The 13,987-nt window shown below is 34.7% G+C and overlaps 1 protein-coding gene across 5 annotated transcripts in view; it reads left to right on the forward strand.

The window, feature by feature from the left end:
• EXOC6B (exocyst complex component 6B) overlaps positions 1–13,987 on the forward strand; it is a 690,744-nt gene that overhangs the window by 263,873 nt on the left and 412,884 nt on the right. For all 5 annotated transcript variants that reach the window (XM_050754407.1, XM_050754408.1, XM_050754410.1 and 2 more), the window contains one exon: positions 1,105–1,173. In XM_050754407.1, the coding sequence (XP_050610364.1) occupies positions 1,105–1,173 (69 nt within the window). The remainder of the gene's footprint in view (positions 1–1,104; positions 1,174–13,987) is intronic.

The following is a 13,987-nucleotide window of genomic DNA, read 5'->3' on the forward strand; positions in this document are numbered from 1 at the left end:
CATAGGTGTTGTGCTGTTGAATTTTAGAATTAGTAGATTTCATTAAGAAAAGTATCTTGGTAAAGAAGCTATGCCCCAAAAGAAGAAATGAGATTTACTTTATGAAATAAGGGAAAATGACCTTGTAATTATGAATCAGCCCTACCCAAATTAGATATGCCTGCTGCTTATATTCTGATGAATTGTGTAGTTACCAGTGTTACAGTAAAAACTGGCAGGTCTTTATTTTGAATACTTCTTTATGTAATTTTTTCATTTTCTTTTTGTTTTATTTTGTTCAACATTTACTTTCAATATTTCCTTTTATTCTTGTTAAATCCCTATAAATCAGCTGATTAGTTTTTTTTTCAGCTGAGGAAATCGAGCCCAAAGTAAATCGTGAATTACTCTTGTCAGATCACATAGCAAATCAGTTTTAGCATTGAAACTAGATTCCAGTTCTTACCTGATGTTTTTTTCTTTTACTTTCTCTTTTGATGTCTAGGTTTAATTAACATACACTATTCACATTAAAATCCATTGGTATTACTTCTTGGTTTGACTTTTCCATTCTTTGTCTTATTTTTCACATAATCTCCCCTCTTTTCGTAGCATATTTCTGATTTTGATTGCATGTTGACTTAAGTATTGATGAATTCTTGTGTTCTTCAGAAGTTGGCTGGCAGGCCGTGATTCATATTGTGTGGCTAATTTTGTTTTTAACTACTAAAACTTAGTTTTTTATGTAAACTCTCATATCTTTTAGAAAAAGTCGTCATGAAAGGTACATTCTCACATTGTTCTATTTTCCCTTTAGAGTCCCATGGCCAAAGATGTATCTCTAAAGGCAAATGCAGGATTGGTACCACCTGTTTCTCTTCTCTGCTACCCATCCTTGTGGGCTTTGTCCCAGCCTTGGTGTATATCTTCACAGTTTATTAATTCTATGGCTCAAACATAAGAACTAGGTCTTTGGAAACCTATTTCTTTGTTTGTTTTATATTTCTCACTTAGAAGCTAGAACTGGCCTTTATAAAAAGAACCAAACACTTGAGTAGTAACAATTAAGGTAGTTGCTTTTAATAGCTTTGTTTGAATTTTTTTGTTGTAATCTTGTATTTGCAGGTACCTGGAGCCCAAGATTTGGTGGATTTCTCTCCAGTTTATCGATGTCTACACATATATTCTGTCCTGGTGAGTCTTTATCTGGCTCTGCCTAGTAAAGATGTCCATTGAGTTCAAAACTTTGCTTTCTCAACTTTTGGTAGTTTTTCTGTTTTTTATTAAGAGTGAAAAATGAGAAAACTCTTCTTGTTTAAGGACTGTTAATTATAAAAAGCAATTTTGAATCTCTTATGTTTTTATGTAATATGCTATGGCTAGTGACATTTCTCAGTCATCAATAAATCAGTAGCTTATAACTAGAAGTAGTCATACACATCCAGATTTCTGTTTTTAGTTTAATAATGTAATTATTTAAATAACAATATTCTGTCTTTACACATTAAAATAGTATTTGTGAAAATGTTTACTTTTTTATTCCTAATGACAATTATTCCTTTTGTCATGTAAAGCATATGGAAAAGGGAACCTCTCTGTGTGGGGGATATTATAGATGTCAATAATATTCTAAGAAATGATCCCTTTCTCCATTTTGGTAGTACACTCACATGCAGACACATAGATACACAGAAAGTGAATCAAAAGTTAAACTGTAGCAACCAAGACAAATTGGTGAGAGAAGCCTATTATTGATTTTTATTTTTACAGAAACTTTCACTGGTGCTTGTATCAGGTTGTTTTTAATATGTTGAAGTATGTCTTATTGCTCAGTCTCTTATCAGTTTTTCTTTGTGTGTGTGTGTGTGTGTGTGTGTGTGTGTGTGTGTATATTTTTTTTTTTCTTTTCTTTTCTTCTTTTTGAGACAGAGTTTTGCTCTTGTTGCTTAGGCTGGAGTACAGTGGTGTGACCTCGGCTCACCACAACCTCCGCCTCCCTGGTTCAAGCGATTCTCCTGCCTCAGCCTCTTGAGTAGCTGGGATTATGGGCATGTGCCACCACACTCGGCTAATTTTGTATTTTTAGTAGAGATGGAGTTTCTCCATGTTGGTTAGGCTGGTCTTGAACTCCTGACCTCAGGTGATCCTCCGTCTGGGTCTCCCAAAGTGCTGGGATTACAGGTGTGAGCCACCATGTCCGGCCTCTTTGTTCATATATTTAACATAGTGTTACTTTGTCATTACTCCTGACAATTTGGGATACTGACCTATGGACTTTATGGTCTGAAGTATTTTGTGGTAGTTTTATTGGTTTGATTAAAAATCAGGTAGTTTCTTCTTCTCTCCCTCTTTTGCCCACTTCTTCATCTTCCTCTTTTCTTCTCTGTTTCTCTTTCTGTCTTCCCTCCCTTTATACTCCCTCTCTCTTAATCTACCATTCCTTTTTTTTTTTTTTAAATAGGCAGTTAAAGTAGTGAATACTAAAAATAATGTGTAGCCTTATACTGTGATTTTTGTATTTACATTTGAATATAAGTATGTCTCACTAGTTTAAATGTCCATACTAGAATCACTCTAACAGTGGAGAGGCATTAGAATTAAATTTAATATTGCAGTAGCAGCAATTTTTCAGAAGACATTCTTTTTTTTTTTTTTTGGTTTTATAAAGAAGCTCTGAATATCTTACTGCTAAAGTAACATATACTCATTTAGAAATTTTCAAGTTACAAAAAGTAAATAAAACAAAAGACATGGCCGGGCGCGGTGGCTCAAGCCTGTAATCCCAGCACTTTGGGAGGCCGAGACGGGCGGATCACGAGGTCAGGAGATCGAGACCATCCTGGCTAACACGGTGAAACCCCGTCTCTACTAAAAAATACAAAAAACTAGCCGGGCGAGGTGGCGGGCGCCTGTAGTCCCAGCTACTCGGGAGGCTGAGGCAGGAGAATGGTCTAAACCCAGGAGGCAGAGCTTGCAGTGAGCTGAGATCCGGCCACTGCACCCCAGCCTAGGCGACAGAGCAAGACTCTGTCTCAAAACAAAACAAAACAAAACAAAAGACATGAAAATAAAATTATAATTGCCTACGATGTCACACCTAGAGACCACCATTATTTATGTTTTATGTATTTACATCTAATATTTTCAGACATTTTTAACAAAAATAAAATTCATATTGTCTGATATACGTACAATTCTTTTTTTTAAAAAAGATTTATTTTAGGTTTAGGGATACATGTGAATGTTTATTACATAGGTAATCTCATGTCACAGGGGTTTGTTGTATAGATTATTTCATTACCCAGGAATTAAGCCCAGTACCCAAAAGTTATTTTTTCTGCTCCTCTCCCTCTTCCCATCTTCCTCCCTCCACTCTCAAGTAGACCTTATTGTCTGTTGTTTCCTTCTTTGTGTTCATAAGTTCTTGTCATTTAGCCCCCACTTATAAGTGAGAACTTGGGGTATTTGTTTTTCTGTTCTTGCATTAGTTTGCTGAGGATAACAGCCTTCTGCTCCATTCATGTTCCTGCAAAAGACATGATCTCATTCTTTTTTATGGCTGCACATGTACCATTCCTTGTTATATAAAGGTCAAGCCAAATGTAGATTGAATTGTATCAAGGCATCTAAAACAAGTTGACAATCTTTTTCAATCACAAGTATAGATAAGAAATCATATACATCTTAGACTGTGACACTCTATTATCAATTCATAAAGGCCCCCCTCTTGTATTTTATTTTGTTTTATTATATTTTTTCCATTCATTCATTGTTTACAAGCCCAGTTGTCTTTCATCTCCAAGAATAATAACACTAATAAATGTAATATATGGTCAGAGATGTGTAAATATCCTTGAAAAATGTATAGTGATTTGTAAATGTATGTGCTTTTAATTTACTCAAATGCTGTTGTGCTATGGTTCTAGTTTGCATTTCTCTGGTTACTAGTCAAAATTGTGGTTTTCTTTATAGACTAGTGGATCTTTTTAGATTTTTTTCTATAAAGTGCTTATTTTTAACCTTTGTCCATTTTTTAAAATCGGGTTTCTTATTTTTTTCCCTCTTTTCTGAAAGAGTAATTTCAGAAATTCCTCATATATTGTAGATACTGACAGTTTAGAATGTTTAAAATGTCCTTTTTTCATAATTTGTCACCAGACTCTAAACTATGTCTATGTTATGTTCAGTGAAACAGAAATATTTAGTTTCCATGTAATCACATCCATCAATTTTAGCCATATAAGTTTATACTTTTGAGTTTTTTTTTTTTTAAATACCTCTTTATCCTGCTGTCACAGAGTATTTACTTTATATTACGTTTAATATTTTACCATTTACATTTTCATCTTGACCCATCTTGGGTTCATCATTATATATAAGGGGACTTTAGAAAGTTCATGGAAAAAAGAAACTAAAACATAAAAATAAAAAATATAAACTTTATTTTTCAACAGAAGCTCCATCAAGTTTAAGACACTTTGGTAAGCAATTATACCAGCCATTTAGCCCATCTCTAAAGAACTGAGGATCCTAGAAATTTAACCATGTCAATGTAGTCTTTTGTACATTATTAACTGAAGAAAGATAGTTGCCCTTTAAAGGCTTTTTAAAACTAGGAAACGAAAAGAAGTCAGAGCAAGCTAAATCAGGACTGTAAAGCGAATGTCTAATGATTTCCCATTGAAACTCTTACAAAATTGCCCTCATTTGATGAGGGGAATGAGCACAAGCGTTGCTGTAGTGGAGGAGGACTATATAGTGAAGCTTTCCCAGGCATAGTTCTGCTAAAGCTTTGGCTAAAAGTCTTATAATAAGCAGATATTATTGTTCTTTGGCCTTCCTGAAGGTCAACAAGAAAAATTCCTTTAGTATTTCAAAAATCTGTTGCCTTGACCTTTGCTCTTGACTGGTCTGCTTTTTCTTTGGCTGGACTACTTTCATCTCTTGGTAGCCATTGCTTTGATTATGCCTTGTCTTCAGGATTGTACTGGGAAAGCCCTGTTTCTCTTCTGCCACAATTCTTCAAAGAAACTGTATTAGTCTGTTGTCACACTGCTATAAAGAATACTGCTCGAGGTCGGGTGCAGTGGCTTATACCTGTAATCCCAGCAGTTTGGGAGGTTGAGACAGGTGGATTGCTTGAGGTCTGGAGTTTGAGACCAGCCTGGGCAACATGGTGAAACTCTGTCTCTACTAAAAGTACAAAAATTAGCCAGGCGTGGTGGTGGGTGCCTGTAATCCCAGCTACTTAGGAGGCTGAGGCAGGAAAATTGTTTGAACCTGGGATGCAGAGGTTGTAGTGAGCCAAGATCATGCTACTGTACTCCAGCCTGGGCAGCAAAACTGGGGATTCACTCTGTCCCTTGAAAGCTGTGTAGAACTCCAGCAAAAGAAACTATCATCAGAGTGAACAGGCAACCTACAGAATGGGAGAAAGTATTTGCAATCTACACATCTGACAAAGGGCTAATATCTAGCATCTACAAAGAACTTAAACACATTTATAAGAAAAAACCAAAAAACACCATAAAAAGTGGGCAAAGGATATGAACAGACACTTCTCAGAAGAAGACATTTATGCAGCCAACAGACATATGAAAAAATGCTCATCATCACTGATCATCAGAGAAATGCAAATCAAAACCACAATGAGATACCATCTCATGCCAGTTAGAATGGCAATCATTAAAAAGTCAGGAAACAACAGATGCTGGAGAGGATGTGGAGAAATAGGAATGCTTTTACACTGTTGGTGGGAGTGTAAATTAGTTCAACCATTGTGGAAGACAGTGTGGCAATTCCTCAAGGATCTAATATTAGAAATGCCATTTGACCCAGTGATCCCATTCCTGGGTATATACCCAAAGGATTATAAATCATTCTACTATAAAGGCACATGCACAAGTATGTTTATTGTGGCACTGTTCCCAATAGCAAAGACTTGGAACCAACCCAAATGTCCATCAATGATAGACTAGATTAAGAAAATGTGGCACATATACACTATGGGATACTATGCAGCCATAAAAAAGGATGAGTTCATGTCCTTTGCAGGGACATGGATGAAGCTGGAAACCATCATTCTAAGCAAACTATCACAAGCACAGAAAACCAAACACCTCATATTCTCACTCATAGGTGGGAGTTGAACAACGAGAACACATGGACACAGGGCAGGGAACATCACACACTGGGGCCTGTCAGGGGGTGGGGGGTCTGGGGGAGGGATAGCATTAGGAGAAATACCTAGTGTAAATGACGAGTTGATGGGTGCAGCAAACCAACATGGCACATGTATAGCTATGTAACAAACCTGCATGTTGTACACATGTACCCTAGAACTTAGGGTATAATAAAAAAATAAAAAATAAAAAAAAAGAAAGTTGCGTAGAGCTCACATATGCAATGTGAACTCACTCAAGAAAAACACTACCTGAGACTGGATAATTTTAAAGAAAAGAGGTTTAATTGACTCACAGTTCTGCAGGCTTAACAGGAAGCATGGCTAAGTGGCCTCAGGAAACTTATGATGGAAGGTGAAGGAGAAGCAGGCACCTTCTTCACAAGGTGGTAGGAAAGAGAATGAATGTGAGGACAGGAAAAACTGCCATTTTAAAACCATCAGATCTTGTGAGACTCACTCACTATCATGAGAACAGCATGGGGGAAACTGCCCCCATAATCTAATCACTTCCCTCCCTTGACACGTGGGAATTACAATTTGAGATGCGATTTGGTTGGTGACACACAGCCAAACCATATCATAAATGGTTCAGGATCTTGATCCCCCACTTGTTTAAAATTTCCATTGAAAGTTCTCTGCTCTTTTCTGCAGCAGATCTGAGTGCAGTGGTTTTGTATTGAGTGGAAAGTTTGCTTGACTTCAATTTTTCAGAGAGAATTGTGTAATCTAAAGCTATTGAGATGTCTATGGTATTGGCTGTTGTTTGTACTGTTAATTATCAATCCTCTTTAATTAGGGCACAAACAAGATTGTTTTCTCAAAAATTGATGTGAATGGTCTATCACTGCAGGCTTCATTTTCAACATTGTCTCATCCCTTCTTAAAACAAATATCCACTTATAAGCTGCTGATTTCTTTGGGGCATTGTCTTTATAAACTTTTTGTAAAGCTTCAATGATTTCACCATTCTTCTACCTAAGTTTTACCATAAATTTGATATTTGTGCTTGCTTCAATTTTAGCAGAATTCATGTTGCTCCAATAGAGGCTCTTTTCAAATTGATGTCTTATACTTTTTAGTGCCTCAAACTAGATTCTGTTCAGACATGTTATAACAAGTTGGTACAGGCTTATTTTGGTGTAAAAATATTTTGAAATTCCTGCATAATTTTTTCATAATATGCATTTTCCATGAACTTTTTAAGACTCCTTGTATAATATAAGGCTTTATTTTTTTCCATATGATGAATTCAGTTTTATCAATTCCATCTACTACATAATCTGTATGTTACTCAGTGATTTCTGGTAGTACCTCTGGTGGTAAATTTCAATATTTACATCGTTTGGTTTCTGAGCTCATTTTTTGTTATATTATATTTTATAATATATCAAAATAGATGGTATAAAATAAATCCCTTCTCATATCTCCTCTTTAAAATTGCATTAACTATTTATCGATCTTTATTTTTCCATATATATGTTATAATAAGTTTGAGATTATTCAAAAAGTCCTTCTAGGATTTTGATTTGAATTGATTGAATTTGTAGTTACATTTTGGAAGAATTAACAGTTTTATAATGCTAAGTCATCCCAGTCATGGAGGAGGAAGATCTTTTAAATTATTTAATTGAGCTTTCCCCCAATCTCATGTTAAGAGTTTTGGACATTCTTTGTTAGATAAATAGCAAAATTCTTATAGTTTTTGTTGTGGTTTTCTACTTTATTTTCTAATTAGTTATTGCTGATATTGAGGAACACTATTGATTTTTATAGGTTGATCTTACATCTAGAAACCTTGCTTAATTAACTCTTTTATTTGTTCTAACAGTCTTTTTGGTTCATGAGTTTCCTGTGTAGTCAATCATATTGTCTGCAGATAGTGACTTTTTTTTCTATTTGTATATCTCATTATTCTTTTTATTGTCTTACTGTATTGACTGGAGTCATCATTGCTTTGTTGTTCAATAAGGTGATAGTGAGACTCTTTGATTTCTAATTTTAAAGAGAATATGTGTGACTTTTTTTCATTGACTAATCATTATATAGGTTTTTGGTAAATAGCTTCTATTTAGTTGTTCCTAGACTCTTGATAATCCTTTAAGAAAACATAAATGTGTGCTGAATTTTATTGAATTAGTTTTCTATACATATTAATATAATATTTATTCTTTAGTTTATGAATATGGTGAGTTTCATTGATAGATTTTTTTGGTATTAACTCATCCTTGCGTTTATTAGATAAACTCAATTTGATGAACATGTATTGCTACTTTTATAACATCCTGTAGAATTTAACTCCTTTTTATTGTTGCTTTATTTCAGGCCATATGTAATACAGCCCTGAAATTTTCATTTTTGGTGTGTTGTCCTTAGGTGGTTTGTAAGTCAATGTTGTTTTAGCCTCATTAAAATTAGTTGAACATCTCCCCTTTCTTCTATTTTATGGAATGACTTATATAAGAGTTATCTGTTCCTTGAAAGTTGTATAGAACTCACATATACAATAATATACATTTTTCCTTTGCCACACACTTACTCCTTTTTTCCTTAACATCTTGTTTCTGTGCTCCATGATTTTATTTACTCTCTTCAATAGTATGTATGGGTAAGGGAGTTCACAGTTGTAATTAAGCCAGTAGTCTATAGAAAAATAATCATGTTTATTCGCATCAAGTTTTAAGGTTAAGAGTAGGCCTCATAATTAAAAATTTAATGATTTTTTTCCCTCAAATAACATAAGGTCTGTGAAATGGCTAGTTTATTTTGTTTAATGTTATATCTGCCAGTACCAACATTACTTGGCATGTAGTAAGTACTCAGTAAATATTATTAAATAGTTGAATGAATAAATAAGTAGTAACTAAAGAATGCAGTATATTTGTTTGAACATATGTTGACTCAAATCTTATTATTTGTTTCCTTGTTTAAAAAAACACTTACTGAATTTCTCTTCTGCATGAAATGAATTTTGGAGAAGCAAGGATATATAAAAGTTAATAAATTATGCTTTAATATGATTACAGTATACCAGGAGAGAAGTTCCATTCTTTGAATGATTTTAATATGACCGCATTGTATCTCATCACTGTGTGTATGCTAGTTTTTATAAGAGATTAAGAATTTATGATATTAGCCAGGTGCGGTGGCTTATGCCTGTAATCCCAGCACTTTAGGAGGCCGAGGCAGGTGGATCACAAGGTCAAGAGATTGAGACCATCCTGGCCAACATGGTGAAACCTCATCTCTACTAAAAATACAAAAATTAGCTGGGTGTGGTAGCATGTGCCTGTAATCCCAGCTACTTAGGAGGCTGAGGCAGGAGAATCGCTTGAACCTGGGAGGCGCAGTGAGCCGAGATCATGCCACTGCACTCCAGCCTGGGTGAAAGAGTGAGACTCCAGATTTTATGATATTAAAATAAAACAGATCTTGCTCAAGTGAACTCCAGTAGTGATTCATGAGTATTGAAATAATTTAATCACACATTTACTAGTTGTATGTTGTTAGGCTACCTTTCTCATATATTAAATAGGATAATAATTACCTACTTAGTACAATTAATAAATTGAATAAATAGTGCTTAACTCAGTCACTGGTATGCATAATTGGCATTTAATAAATGGCAGTTATCCAAGGTCGCACCATTGCACTTCAGCTTGGGCAAGAGAGCGAGAGTCCTTTTAAAAATAAAACAAAACAAAAGAAATGGCAGTTATCTGGTAATTGTTATGTATCTCTGATGCTAATGGTTAGACACAGTATTGATATTTTTAAAAGTGTTTGGCATAAACTGTAGACATGTAGATAGGGGTTCTGGTCTCTGTCATCAATATACAAATTTTTAAAAATCCACATATTCTTAATTGTAAAATGACCATATATAGTCCTAAGCTATGTAGAAACTACGGCATACTGGTTATTATTTAGAGATGATAAAGCTCTAGAAAAGCAGGAGGACCTTAAACTGCCCATTTAAAAGTAAATTATACACAGTAATATTCCCTACTGTTGAAATATTTTATATTCATAAATTTTCTATAGCAATTAATAAGGCATTGTTTATATGGCAGAAACGGGTCTCTTCTCCCATTCACGGTATTTCCTAGTTTTGAAAAGGTATAGTTAGTGGTAGAAACTCAGTTCTATTTTCTGGATAATATATGTTTATTTTCTGGACATTGATTTTCTAGGTCTATAGGGACTTTAAATAAATACTCAGATATCTCCATTAGAAAAGGAAGGACCAGAACATGTATAACTTCCAGTGCTGACTCTTCATAGCCTTTTCGGGGCTGTAATTTGTTACCTCTCTTTCTTTGTTATCCCATTCTCAAGTCACAAATTGGCATTACTGCATGGTAAAGGATAGTTCCTCATAATATTAATTACAAAGATTGTTTTAAAATGGATTACTTAATATTTGTAATTTTTTTCTTATTTTCTAATATATTTAATATTACTGTTAGGCCTTTAGAAAAAGGATTTAGGAATAAAGAAACGGGGATTGAGGAGAAAATAAAACCGTATCTCTCGCATTCCTTTACATTCTAATGCTTGTCTCTACTTCTTCCCTTTTCATTCTCTCATCAACCCTGTATATTTATCTTCTGTTCTTAGCACTATCCTGAAACTGTATTTTCCTGGACCTTTTGGCTCCAACTTTGTTGATCATTTTCACCTTATAATTCTTAATCTCTGTCTTCTTTTACAGTATGTTTTTCTTCTTCTCTACCAGTCTTTCTGATACTTGTTGCCTGTTTTGATCTTTGTGAGTTTTACTTCTTCTCAGTGTCCTTCATTGTTCCCAGGGTTTTACTCTCATCCTGCTTTTCTTTGTGTCTTGCCTTTCTTGAATGATATAATTTATTCTCATGATTTGGAATCCTAATGACTTCCAAACCTATATCTTTAGTCCTCAACTTTCCCTTGAGCTTTGGACTTATATATATTGCCTAGTGAACAGAATCGTTCGGATGTTCACAGGCAGCATAAACTCTATATCTCCCTATGTTATAAAATGAAGGCATTACCTCTTGCCCCTCCTGCCCATCTCCTTTTTTAGTGATGTCAGATAATAGTGTCATCTATGTAGTCACCAGCCAGAAACCTAAACTCTTCGGTTTTTCTGAATACCATCCAATCTCCAAATGTTATTTGCTAAATATAGTTTTACTCCATCTCATCTTTTCCTATCCTAAAATTATTGCCCTAGTTCAGATTCTCATCAGAATTATTGAAAATAGTCTCCTTATCTGGTCTCCCTACCATTATCTTAAACCCTTAACTCAGTTCTTACTATAGTCATAATTGTTCAACATACAAATCTGATATATGTGTTATCTGCTTACAATTCTGTGATTGGTTATCTGTGGACTAAAATGTAGAAGTATAGAATACAATATAGTATGTAGAAGTATAGATAGTCTTCCATGTCTTATCATCCATATTTTCTTACTTTACTTTAATGATACTTAAATGCTTCCAATTCTTCGAATGTACCATATGCCTCTCATTCTTTCCTTATGCTAGCCCTTCTACCTGAATTACTATTCTCACTTATCTTACTAGTTCTTATTTATTTAGTTATTTATTTAATTTATTTATTTTTCTTATTTTTGATATTGAGTCTCACTGTCGCCCAGGCTGGAGTGCAGTGGCATGATCTCAGCTCACTGCAAGCTCCACCTCCCTGGTTCACACACTTATTTATTTTTTACTTGTATCATCCAGCAATTTTTTTTTAATGTTTCAGCTTAAACTCAGTGGACCCCCTACTCCTTCACATAGGATTCAGTGTATATTTATATTACTGCTTAACTTTATTATATCATCATATTCTAAACATGTTGCTTTTCCTCAATAGATTGTAAGCTCTTTTAGGGCAGATATTATATTTATTCACCTCTTTTTAGTCCCAGTACTTAGCACTTAGTATTAGTAGTATGTAATAATCAGTAAATGTTTGTTTTTGATTTTGAATAATTACTCTCCTTTTGACCTGCAGATGAATTCAGTATTCTAGTCACAGGGACTGTTATACAATATCAGGGCTGGGACCTATATGAGGGAAAACAGTTCTATTGGTGTCCAACGGAAGGATCATAACATAAGTAACAAAAAGTTCTAATATTTTGTCATTTACAATAGTGTTTATCTGAACTTTTGGCCTGGAGGATAACAAGGCACTCTTTGAATAAACATGGCAATATTTATTATTTTTAGTGAAACCGACCTTCCACTCACCCCCCTTTTATGGCTTTGCTGCTTATAAATTCCCAAAGGATTATTTGAAAAATCCTACTTATATCTGCCAGCCTTATCAGTAGGTCAGGAGTTCATGTATTGTAACAGGAGGTCAGATTTCGGTCATGGTCTTATAGATGGGGCCAAGCACCTGCAAATTCTTCCTTTGGTGACTAAAGTGAAGTACAATATCAAACAGGCAGTGAGACTTTTCTAGGAAGTGCTGAACTTTGGCAGGAAGGGCAAACTTTGGCAGGGGGAGGAGAGGGAAGAAAGTGAACAAGGGTCAGATAGTGGTTAATTGAGACATGGTCTTTGATATAATAATGCAGTGGAAGTGTGCAGGGCAAAGGTAGAAGTATTTTATGGAATTATTTTTAAAATTTTATATGGTTTAAATCTTCACATTCACATGCATTTTAGAGATGGGCAGGTAAGGGGCAGGATATAAAATATTTTATAGTAATTGAAGAAAAATATGTTTTTAAAAGTGGAAAACAAACTAGAAATTTTACTGTTAAGCAAATGATGAATAATAACAATTTGAGGTTCTCGTATGTAGTGTACTGGTAGTTATAAAGATGGATGGACTATGTGTCTGATGAAGACAGACTATTCTGTCTTGTAGATATTTATGAACTTTATTGACTCAGTCGGCCTTAATCCTCAAACCTGGCTCAATATGGACAAAGATCTGCGTGTACTTTAAGCTCCTTTATACACTAAAACATCTTTCTGAATCTGCTTTCATTTCACTCCTCACCCTGCTATCACTGGAAGGGTGTACATACAACCCATAACAAGTAGCTTAAGTGTCATTAGGAGAGACTAGAGGGGCAAACCTATAAATGTATCCATAAGCTTAGTTTGTGAGACTTGTATGTGATCTTCTTGTGGTTTCTTGATCTCCAGCTATGTACATCATCATCTCATTAACAGTTTAAATTCCTAGATCTAAAAATTGTTGACAAAATGTTCACCTTTGATTAATGTTCTTTTCTGCATATGTGTTATACTATAAAAAAAAGTTTAAAGATTTCTGACATCTTGGGTCCAGCAATAGCAGTTAAAATACATGGATGTTTTTAGTAAGCAGCAATCCCCCAGTATTATATGAATCATAAGAACTTCAGTTTTATTGAATTCTGCTCCATTCACTACAGGAGACTGTAAAATACCCTAAGATATAAGAGAATTCAGGATATCATTGTGCAGTGAATTCATTATTATAAAGGCTCTATCAAGTACAGTATTTCTCTTAAGTTTTCTTAATCAAGGGGCCTCTGAGATTTTACGAAAGCTCTGAATGCTTTCACAAGGCAAAATGCAGATATGTGCATGCATGTGACATTTGGCTTAAAATTTAGAGGCTCCCCCAATTCCCTGAATCTCATCCATAGACCCAGAAAGAATCCCTCCTCTAATGGGAAGTACAGATTTAGGTTTTAGGTATCTATTGACTACAGACCTTTGCCCCAGAATAGCTTTCCCCAATTCCATTTGAGTATCTCCTTGTTTAAGCCGCGTAAGAACTCCCTACCACCTTGTCTTTTTCTTAAATTTGGAAGCCTTGCCAAAATC

This window comes from Macaca thibetana, chromosome 13 (assembly GCF_024542745.1).
Source record: "Macaca thibetana thibetana isolate TM-01 chromosome 13, ASM2454274v1, whole genome shotgun sequence".
NCBI classification, from domain to species: Eukaryota; Metazoa; Chordata; class Mammalia; order Primates; family Cercopithecidae; genus Macaca; species Macaca thibetana.